The 11,221-nt window shown below is 35.1% G+C and overlaps 1 protein-coding gene across 6 annotated transcripts; it reads left to right on the forward strand.

The window, feature by feature from the left end:
* The first annotated feature begins 1,216 nt into the window (after window positions 1-1,216).
* LOC141724684 (uncharacterized) lies at window positions 1,217-10,185 on the forward strand. Of its 6 annotated transcripts, none has more exons than XM_074526915.1 (11): window positions 1,217-1,394; window positions 3,823-3,995; window positions 4,133-4,314; window positions 4,405-5,004; window positions 5,108-5,185; window positions 6,393-6,717; window positions 6,804-7,006; window positions 8,556-8,632; window positions 9,032-9,133; window positions 9,439-9,625; window positions 9,698-10,185. In XM_074526915.1, exons 2-11 carry the CDS (start codon window positions 3,824-3,826, stop codon window positions 9,749-9,751), a joined length of 1,980 nt encoding a protein of 659 aa, XP_074383016.1. In that variant the 5' UTR covers window positions 1,217-1,394; window position 3,823; the 3' UTR covers window positions 9,752-10,185. The 6 variants fall into 6 exon arrangements, with proteins under 6 accessions (XP_074383016.1, XP_074383017.1, XP_074383015.1 ...); XM_074526916.1 differs by having other exon boundaries at window positions 1,218-1,394; window positions 9,481-9,625; window positions 9,715-10,183; XM_074526914.1 differs by having other exon boundaries at window positions 1,220-1,394; window positions 4,411-5,004; window positions 9,715-10,182.
* The last annotated feature ends 1,036 nt before the right edge of the window (window positions 10,186-11,221 follow it).

Below are 11,221 nucleotides of genomic sequence, written 5' to 3' on the forward strand. Positions count from 1 at the left end.
GGAACGAGACTACCGATTTTATCTCCCCTCAGTTGCTGGAGTTGCTTGTCGTTTTCGTAGTTGCTATTCTTTCTTTTTTGAATCAATATTGGGTTGATGTTCAGTGTAAGTTGCATCTAGTTCAGTAGGTGCCCTGATAGTCGTTCAAGTCAAGCTGCTTCCTTCTCTCCATGCATTCAAGCATATTACTAACCTTGTTCATCCTTAAAATGCAAGAGTTTACTCGTCGGTTTTCGGTAGGAGGATAAGTGGATTTTCTTCAAAAAAATAAGCAATTGTTGATACTTCTCAAATGTCTCGAAGAATGCTCTCCTTGATGTGAGCTAAATGTGAGGGAAAGAAAGAATTTTAGGGGTAAGTCAGTTCATAGTGAAACTCCGAGAGGAGAGTCTTCATTCCACTCCGACCCTAGTTAGCCGAGTAACTTGAAAGTAATCTACCTTTAGTGAATAGTTATCTTAGTTCTCCCCAACACTGGTTAGTTGGTCGAGCACCCTGTCTCCTATTCCTTCGATATAAACCGTAACCTATAAATGGGATAGAATGCCACCGATTGTCTCCTATTCCTTCGATAGAAACCGTAACCTATAAATGGAATAGAATGCCACCGATTGGTGGTAGTCATGGGAAGCCAGCGAGAAAGCCAAGTTTAAAAGGTTCAGTTCATTTGCTCCTTACTTACGATTGTCCGAGAAGTTCATAGTGAAATTCTCCGTACGAAAATTATCCTTAGACTAAAAACATAGCGAATTTAAAAATTTGGATTTGAATTTGAATTTCAATTTAAAAATATATATGGATAAAGTTCAAGTTCCATTAAATCAAGTCTTTTAGAAAAATGTGGAAATAAAAAACAAAATTTAGATATTAATACCAATAAATATAAAGTTGGTATTGAACTTTGAAAGGATCCCATTAAAAGCCTAATCCGGCATAAATCCTCGAATTTTAAAAGGAAAAAAAATGCGGTCCAATTTTTGTAATCAAACCAAATATTGTAAAATTTGAGAAAACTATCTTGTACATAATCCCACTCAACATACTCAACCCCCATTTTTTGTTACCTAAATTTGGAAAATGTTAACGAATAAAAAATACAGTTTGAAAAAGGATGGTCCCCGCGAACACAAATATCACATTCGAATCATTCGTATTTCACATTCAATAGTGAATTATATATTCACAATTACACACATATATGATGAGTTTGTTATTTTCCTAGTTTCTAGTAGAAAGTGAGCTATATATATAAAATCACACACACAAAAAAAGAACACAAAGGAGAAACTAGACTTGTTTTGTGTTTTTAAAATCAAGGAGAACACTGGTTTGTTCATCAGCTAAAGCCTAAAAGCACAATCTCCCCTCATTGCCACTCTTTCTGCTCTGCACAGGTTCCCACAAGTTCTCTCTCTCTCTCTCTCTCTCTATAATATATATAGATTTGTATATTTATATAATGCATATGATGAATGTGTATCTGATATCTCTTTCTGCCTCTGATAAATGTCAATACATGGCTTTTCTTGCTATTTCTTGGATTTTATGTGTTTTTTGAGGTTTTAAGTTTCACGATTTTGACAACCCCTTTGAATCTTCACCTTTTCTTTTTATATATTCACACGTACTTCTAGTTATATTTTCTTTTCATGTGTAATCGAGCCTAGTCGAGTCAAACATTATCAGGCTCGACTCAAATTTGATTAAAATAGTTTGAATTCGAGCTAAAAAAATAGTTTGAACTCAAGTTTGAGCTAAGCTTGAGCTCGAGTTCGATCGAACTTTTAATTTCAAGTTCGAAACTCGACTCATAAAAAGTTTGATAGACTCTATTCGTCTCGAAAGCTTAAATAGATTCAGCAAATACTAATAAAAACTCAAAATATTATAAGTTCGCCTCGAGTTAGATTCGATTATATATAAAAATATATAAGTAAAATACCAAATATATGTATTAAAATATATTTATAATAAAAAAATAATAGAGAATCATACGGTTCGCAAACCTTACGAGCCTGGTAATTTAAAGCTTGAGCTTGGCTCAGTAAAAACACAGCAGCAGGCGCAGGGTATTGAGGGCTCACATTAATTATGCTCTATTTACTTGGTGTTTTTGGTATTGTAATTCTTGCAGTGGGATAGTCAAGTGGGTCATGGAAATAGTCTTGATTATGTCTAGGATCCTCATGTTATCCTTGCAACTACCCCATTTGTTAACACGCGCCATGAAATTCTCATGTTGTAGTCTACCCATGCCTATTTAATGTCAGTACCTATTACCGGATAGCCAATTATATATATAATCATACGGTCTTTCTAATGTGTGGGCACACATTAGTCACTAACTCCAATAGAAATGGACTCTTTTTATTATTGGTGGAATTGATGTGAATGCAGGGGGGCCATTAACATTTATTATTCAACTACCAATAAGAAGAGTCCATTTCTATGGGAGTTAGTGACTATTGTGTGCCATTGGGCACACCATAGAAAATCCCATAATCATATGCCTACATCTCCATGTTTATGGATGACATATTTGTGGAGGTTTCTATTCGAAATGAATTACATTAACTTGTGTTTAGGTAACACACCCCGTACTCGGGAGCTGAGGTGGATCGCTCCACAGTGAAAGAAAAGAAGAAGAAGAAGAAAAGGGATAAGAGAAGAATATGATATTTCAATAGAACACGATCAATCCAGAAACCCAGAAACGTGAACTTTGAATCTCAAATTGCTTAGATCAATCTAGAAACTAAATAATTCAAATCTAACCTTCAAAACAATCCAGTAATTGAAGTTAAGAGGAAAGAAAAACTACTCATAGGTTATCTCAAACACAAGTTTTATATCATCCATTGTCTCTCTTAAAAGATTACACGAGAGGGGTATTTATAGGTTTAGACAATAACCTAAACCCAATAGGATTCCAAGAGAAATTCAATATCAGCTTGATTTAGCCAATATCTGAATCCTTCCGGGAAACAAATTTAAAAACCAAAACTGAATAGAAAAAAGACAAAAACCAAATCCAAATAGGAAAATAAAATCCTAAGTGCTTAAAACAAGAAAAACCAAGTGAAAGGAAAAAACTTGCAAGCAAAATTCTAATTGATAATTATATAATAATCAGCTACTTGTCCAGCTACTTGTCCAACTTCATGCATCGCTCTTTTATTCCTTATTATCCAAGTAAGCTTCATAACCCATATTTGCATCCTCTCCAATTGAACATCACCACAACTACACATAACCAAATCCAAATTATCATATTCATTCCTCGATCCTCATCAGGAGCCTTGTGCAATCATACTGTGTAGGACTTTTTCTTTATATTGTTATAGATTAGTTATGACTTGAGGGCCAAAAACTTGCAACAAATTTGTAAATGTTCGTAGGCTACAAAATTGCATCTATTATCATTACATATTTTGTTTCTCAAACCTCACCTCAACGACATAAACTTGAACATATTGGCTATAAGTCATTAGCCTTTATTTTAGTATTGTTACTTCAATAGAAATGAATTCAGAAGATGTAGATGTTACTCATCCGCTAGAAATACACATGACATGAATTTTTATACTAATGCTTGACTAGTGTTCTTGAAGCATACATGGCAATATAGCTACAGTACTGTTTCAATCATTGAGAAGTGATGGAATTCATGCTCTTGTTGAAGAATATTTGTAATTACTTGTATATTGAATAGTGATCACATAATGTCCCGACCATATTCTGTTTTCTCAAATCCAACTCCTGCATTCTAATTGTTCTGCATGATTATCTCTAAATGTAACAGTTGTATATTTACATTAGCAGGATGGGAGCAGGGAGGATCCAAACCTTCAGTCAAAATAATATTGCATTATTCTGTCCAAACCAGGCAGCCAGCAGCACAGACTTTAGAAATATGAGGAAGAATAATCTTGGTGGAGTCATCTTTGGTTGTACAGATAGTACCATTAAAGAATGTCTTTTTAAACAACTCTTTGGTTAGTCATTTATAAATAATTAGCTTCATACACTTTCTATCTGCTATTTGTATATCAAGCAGTGTACAATTTCGTTATCCTCTCATCACTCTATCTACGACCTACAACTTAACGAACTTTTTATTAACTTGTAACAGGCTTACCTGCTTCACACATATCATATGTGAATAATATTGACCCTGGCTTGCCATTATTTCTATTCAACTACAGCGATAGAAAACTCCATGGAATTTTTGAATCCGCTAGCTCAGGGAGGATGAACATTAATCCATATGGATGGACTGCAGATGGTTTGGGAAGAACACTATATCCCGCACAGGTACTTAAATTTTACAGTCGGTGGCTATGCTAATACATCATGGATATGAGGAAGTTAATTTCTTGTATTTACATTGTCTCATACATGAAGGTTCAGATCTATCCCCGGCTGCAGTGCCAAGCACTACATGAAGATCAATTTAAACCAATAATCATCGACAATTATTATAGTCAGACCCATTTCTGGTTTGAGCTGGACCATGCTCAAACAAACAAACTGATGTCTTTATTGTCATCGTTAGCGATTGCTCCAAGCACTTCCTTGCCACAGAATGTAGCAAAATGGAGAAATCTGTTTCATGATATGCCCTTGGCTCACAAAGAAGAGAGAAATGAAGTAAACGAGAATGACACGGATATTGGTTTTTATCAATTGTATAAATCAAACGCAGATGTGCTATTGCCTGCTTCAGATGCTGTTCCAAGTTTAAGTTGCGTTGGCCAGCCTTCAGAACCGCAGTTTAAGAAAAGAACTGTGCCTGAGGACAAGAAGGAATATATACTAATGAAACTAAAAGAAATGACCCTTGCACGTGAAAATTTATACTCTTCGCTGAAGCAAAGTGTTGAAGATACTGCTATTGTAAATGATGTGAGCATGGAACAGAGCAGCATTTTAAAAGAACGGGAGATGTCAAGAAAGAAGGCTGTACCTGTTAGCTCATCTTGCTATTCTGATGTCATACATCAGGCATGTGATGTTATTATTGTCTAGTATTTACTATATTACGTCTGTTCACTGTTGTCATGTCTTGTCTATGCACATTTTATAATCCTTTGGTATCCATTTGCAGTTGATGAAAAATTTAGAAGAGCTAGAGGCCTTTAAAGGAGGACAAATTCGGAGGACTGAGCAATTGGAGCACAAGTTGGTATGATATATCATGTATTTGATCATGATCTTGCAGATATTTGATATATTTTGACACTTGTGATAGTGTTTAGATGAGTTCTTTGTGGATCAGTCTTTGCGTATTCTTACAGCCTCCTTTTATTATTGGCATTATAAGATCAACCAAGATATATGGTGCGATGATATGGTATTGCTAGAGATAGCATGACTGCATATTTGAGTGTTTGTCGAGCCTTTAAACGGGAAACGTTGGAATAATTCAACAACATTTTAAAATTCACATATACTAACCGTACATCTCAAAAATATTTAGCTTTGTTAATTACCTCCTAACTTTCTTCCACTTTACACATCGACCATCTCTCTCTTATCACCATGGATTTGTCCACACACATATGAAATTTCATTTTTAGTTCCACACTAAACGATGGCCGGTCCTCACCTAGAACAAATTACTCTCTTAAAATTCTAGAAGGCAAAATGATTTTAAAAAAATTATGTTTAATATTTTGATCTTTTAACTTCTTACAGTAATGATGTTGGTTTTTATATAGTTCAGCATATCAGGGTTTTTCAATTTCATGTAGAAGGCTTGCCATTTAGACCTGAAAAGATATCTAATCTAGTATATACATCTATTGTGTAATACTGTAACCAGTGATAAAAACTAATCTCTGTAACTTGACTGCATAATCTGCTTTGATATTCGTTCTTAAAATACTAGTAAAACTTTAGAACATCTTTGTCAAAAGTCTTTTGTTACCTCTTTACCCCTCAAGTTAAAATTCTGTTACAATTTGCCCATGTCCATGATTCATGAAGGTTAAAGCTATGTAGTCAGGTATATCACCTTCCACAACAGAAAATACCTGTATTTGAGGAGTACTAGATGACTTCCTTGCAGAATTTACCGTTGTATAAATCTTTTCTCTCCTATATAATCTTGAAGAATACAATAACTAAAAATTCAGTGAAATAATTGTAGTCTTGAATCAGTGTCAAAAAAGTAAAAACGACCAACATAATGCAGTGGAGGGAGTAATAACTTATATAGGGTCTTTTAAGCTTTCAGCCAATGTAATCAAGGACTCTACCTCTGACTTTACATTTCACCTTGTAAAACATATGCATGTATATGCCGTCCTTGTCATCAAGAACCCAGTGCATATATGCTGCTTTTCTGCGTATGTAACCTTGGTCTCTCATAGTATCCCCTGATATATCAGGTTGAGGCACAAACAGAAATTCAACAGCTAAAACAGCAGTGTACAACACTGGAATGCAGACTAGATCATTGCATAGAACCTGTTAAGGAAGGAATGGTTGTGTTTCCCACCGAGCCTTGTCTGGATATAGACGAGTTGATATTTCTTGTGGGTGGATACGACGGGAAAACATATTCATCTTCGTTAAATGCTTATTTACCCTCACAAAATAAGATGAAATTTTTGACACCTATGAGCGTTGTCCGTTCACTTGCCTCGGTTGCTATGTTAAGTGGGGAGCTTTATGCGTTTGGTGGTGGAAATGGTTCTGAATGGTACAATACAGGTACTACACAGTGCTCTTTCTTTCTTCTCCTTTTCTTTTATAAAACTCGTTAATCACTTAACATATTTTGCTTCATGCCTGTTAAGCTGAATCATATAATCCAGCTGACAACAAATGGATTCCTCGTCCATCTCTGACTGGACGACCAAAGGGAAGCCTAGCTGGTGCAACTTTACAAAACAAAATTTTTGCAATTGGTGGCGGCAATGGGCGTGAGTCCTTCTCCGAGGTTGAAATGCTAGACTTAGACCTTGGACGCTGGATAATGACACAATCGATGATAGAAAAGGTACTGTACTATTAATTGGGGTGCATTTTATTTCTTTAATAAAATTAAGATCTCAGAAGCTTGTACATGTGTAAGGAGAATTCTAAGATTGGTGTACCTGGGTTAATTCTGTATATCATATTTTCCCGTCAAAACAAGAAACCAATAAAACAGATAAAATTATGCTATTTAAATTTGTGCCATGGTATTTGCCTTGAATTCGTTGTTTAAAGTGCCTGTTGCAGTTGACACCCACATGCCAGGACTTTTAGTCAATTAGCTACAACAAGCAGCACATAAAGTTCCGATTATCAGGAATCTAGCTGTATGTTTTGTTTCCTTGTCTCTTAACACATTCAAAATTTAGTATTAAAAGTCCAATAAATCCAATTACCAATAAACATGTGTCTCTCAATTATTTAGCCAATCGTATTAGCTTGTTGCTTCTAGGAATGCAGCACCTTGTTGAGTCCTGTTTACAGTTTTGTAGTTTTGTTAAAGGCTCATTTACTCGCCAGTAAGTGATGATTTGCGAGTCTAAATGTAGCGATTACTAGCTAGTTTCTAATCATCAAAGAAACACGGGTCAAATCCCAAAACTTTCACAAAGAATTGCAATAATTTGCAGAGCTTATGCTGAAAGACACATTTCTCATTTAGCAAAAAAACAGACAAGTTTCTCTTTAACAAAACGAAACCGTAAGTTATACAACTTGACCTTGAGTTACAAACTTGGCTGATTAATGTCCAGGATCTACTTCTATTAGTCTTGGTGTTTGTAAATAGCATTGCACTCTCATATATACTGAAGACTTCAGTATATATAAAGGGTATATATTTTCAAATAGAAAATAATGAGCCATATAATAAATATTTTAATTTGTCCTTGTTCCCTTTATTGCTGGAGCTGAATATGCAAAATAAAGAGTAGTCACTCATCCTTGTACTGTGTGTATGTATATAAATAATATCTTATTTCCGATTATTTTTTTATTTTGTGGAGAGTGTTCAATTGTGTTTCGCCTTCATATCAACTTTTGTATATATTGTGTTTTGACCTTTTAGAACACTGCTTGTATAGTTTTTCCAACAAATGGTCATTGCGCATGTGCCTTGTGTTCGTTCACCCTGTTGTCCGGGTACAGATTCGTTATGAACTAGTTTTTTTTCAATACTTTGTTGGAATATCAGAACTTGAATACCTATAACTAAAAGATTCAGTAAAATTTACATTCTGTAGTGCCAGCATATGTATCACCACCAGATGCTTATTTTGGACAAAATTTTTGAATGCTCATCTTATCCAAAGAATATCATTTTGTAATGCCGAGGATATGCATGAACATGCGTCTAGCCACCTACCAATTCGAGGGACTATCCCGTTTCCTTTAACTCGAAATTCGGAATCCAATCTGACTTATTTATTCAAAATTCCATCTGACATCTCAGTAGTCTCTTTCAGTTTTTTACTGGTGATCTCTGTATGTCTGGTGTCCCTTTGATGTCTTTTATGTCACTTCGATGTCATAAAAATATTAACATTCAGTCTTTTATGATTGTATCCTTCCAGCGATTTGCTCTTGCGGCAGCTGAGCTTAATGGGGCTATATACGCTGTTGGTGGATCTGATGGACAGTCTTACTTGAAGTAAGATGGAAAGTGGATATAATTTTCCTTTCATTAAGTTATACATGTGTGTTTGTGTGTCTGTATACACGCATCAATTTAGAAACAACATGAAAGTTTAGACTTCTCATATACCAGAAACAGATTATTACTATATTATATATGTAATTTCTTGTGAAAGTACTAAATTATTTTGGTAGCATCTTGGATCTTCTAAATACTAGTCGAGGTTTCTACACAAACATGAGGCTCCTTGTCATCATGAGTTAGGGCTGATTCAAAACAAATGTCTTGTACAATGGCAAGTGATAAATTGATATTAATCATTTTCACGTGGAAATGCAGTTTTCTTTGGTCTCACTCGCTAGATCTCTAGTAAAATCTTATTCTAAAGCCTCATAAAATCCTATACAATCTCAGGTCTGCTGAGAGATTTGACTCTAGGGAACATTCATGGACCAGAATCCAGAGTATGAATACAGAGCGGGCTTTTCATGCTTTAGCTGTCATGAATGAAAAACTGTAAGTTTATATATCTGTATGTGGTCATCGATGTTTTATGTTATTCTTTAATTGTTTTGCACTGTTCATCGGAGTAAGTCGGTTCTTTATTTTCTTTTCTATATTACGAGCCATCAACTATTAGATGCTCTTAACTCTTGAGAAATATTCTTTTGGGAGTTCTGTGATCCTCAAGATATTTCTTAAATAAATCTTTTTCACTGTATAGACAATTAATATAGATGAAAAATGTTTCGATGAAGTCATTGGTGTCTGTTAAAAGGTTAGCTCATTTTTTTGTTGTAAGATATGAAATTTTTATGCAGGTATGTTCTTGGTGGTTTTGATGGAAATTCAATGGTCTCTAGTGTTGAAATATTTGATCCACGTATTGGATCATGGATGACTGGAGAAGCGATGAATGTTCGCAGGGGATATTCTGCTGCTGCTGTTCTGAAGGAATCTCTGTATGCCATAGGAGGAATTATAGATGGTGATACCATTACAGACACAGTAAGATGCATTTCATAAAATTGGTCTATATTCCGAGGTCGTTAATATAACCTTACAGTCAGTCGTTTGAAGTGCATACTGGATGACAGGTTGAACGGTACAAGGAGGATTCAGGATGGGAAGTAACTCATCAGGGATCTCTGGCCTGCAGGTGCTTTGCCTCCGCTATTGTTCTATGAAGTGATCTGCTTATACTGCGTGAAACCAATTATTTTAGTATACTAAAAGAAGATACTGAACGTCTTAGCCAATAATTTTAATATTTATAAAGTGATTAATACTAGAAAATGTACTTGAATAACTTGATACCGGTAAATTTGGTGGACTAGAAAATAGATAAGCTCTCTTCTCTCGGCCAATTATCTTGGTAATGATAAGATGTCTGGTGAAGGCAGATGTCAGATTTAGTGTTTAGAATCACCTTGAGGCATTTTTTTGCTTTAATGTAGTGCTTCCCTATACTAATATGATACATTTTAATCCTTTCTTACGATCTCAGACCTTAGTAGGTTGTTTTACAGTATAAACTACCAGAATATTTAGCAGAGAGCTACTGCCAGGATTTAAGAAATAACAGTTGTTGATTTTGTATTCAGTGATCTGCAAGTTCTAATAATTTGAGTGTATACTATGCATTAATCTTCAAAACTGGGAGGCGGAGCAATACACTTTTTTTGACTGCCATTACTATTAGCCTAGTAGAGAACATGTCCGGTGCACATGTTTATTTGGTTTTATAGTTAAAATATCTAATATACAAGACACCAAAAATGAAAAGAAAAGAATAATTAATTTGTATATAAGAACACACTAGAAGTACTAGTCTTGCAATATTGCAAGTGCCCTTGTCTTGTTTTTATAACAAGTTTTTCTTTCTGAAAGTTGTGGTAGTACGGTCATCATATCAAATAGTTTTGTTAAGGCGAATATGACGACTAATCTGGAAGATATGTATGCCAATATGATCTTGGAAGATGAGGATGAGGATGGAATAATCATGACAAATGAGGAACTTCCGGTCAAGGAACAATCTTTTGTATTGGTGGGTCGATTTTTAACAGAAAAGAACATCAATTTTAATGCAATGCAGAACGTGATGGCATCATTATGGAGACCAAAAGAAGGTATGGAAATTCATGACTTGGGAGATCATCGATTCTCATTTGTGTTTTTTCATAAACTGGATTTGCAGAAGGTTGTTGAAGGCGGCCCGTGGACGTTCGAATAAAGTTTGTTGCTATATCATGTACTAGGGGAGAATGAGAACCCACATACGGTGCCTCTAAACAAAATGGATATATGGATGCAAGTATATGACGTGCCAAAAGGGCTGATTTCTGAGAAGCTACTGCAGAATATCGGAGATTTTGTGGGTACTTTCGTCAAATCTGATCCGACTAATATTAATGGGGTATGGAAAATGTTTATGCGTATTCGAATCACGATGAATGTAGAAAAATCCATCAAGAGAAGAATGAAGATTAAACGAGAGGGTGGAGAGTGGAACTGGGTGAATTTTAAATATGAACGGCTGAGTTTATTTTGTTTCGTGTGTGGAGTTTTGGGACATTCAGAACGAGATTGTGCAGTTGTATA

Source organism: Apium graveolens, chromosome 5 (assembly GCF_009905375.1).
Source record: "Apium graveolens cultivar Ventura chromosome 5, ASM990537v1, whole genome shotgun sequence".
Taxonomy (NCBI): Eukaryota; Viridiplantae; Streptophyta; class Magnoliopsida; order Apiales; family Apiaceae; genus Apium; species Apium graveolens.

What these genes read in the sequence shown, in the direction of transcription:
- LOC141724684 (XM_074526913.1), top strand. Translation starts at nt 3,824, where the DNA reads ATGGGAGCAGGGAGGATCCAAACCTTCAGTCAAAATAATATTGCATTA. An exon ending in AGCAATTGGAGCACAAGTTG is followed by an intron (nt 5,186 to 6,392) that starts GTATGATATATC and finishes CTGATATATCAG; the next exon opens with GTTGAGGCACAAACAGAAAT. An exon ending in CACAATCGATGATAGAAAAG is followed by an intron (nt 7,007 to 8,555) that starts GTACTGTACTAT and finishes GTATCCTTCCAG; the next exon opens with CGATTTGCTCTTGCGGCAGC.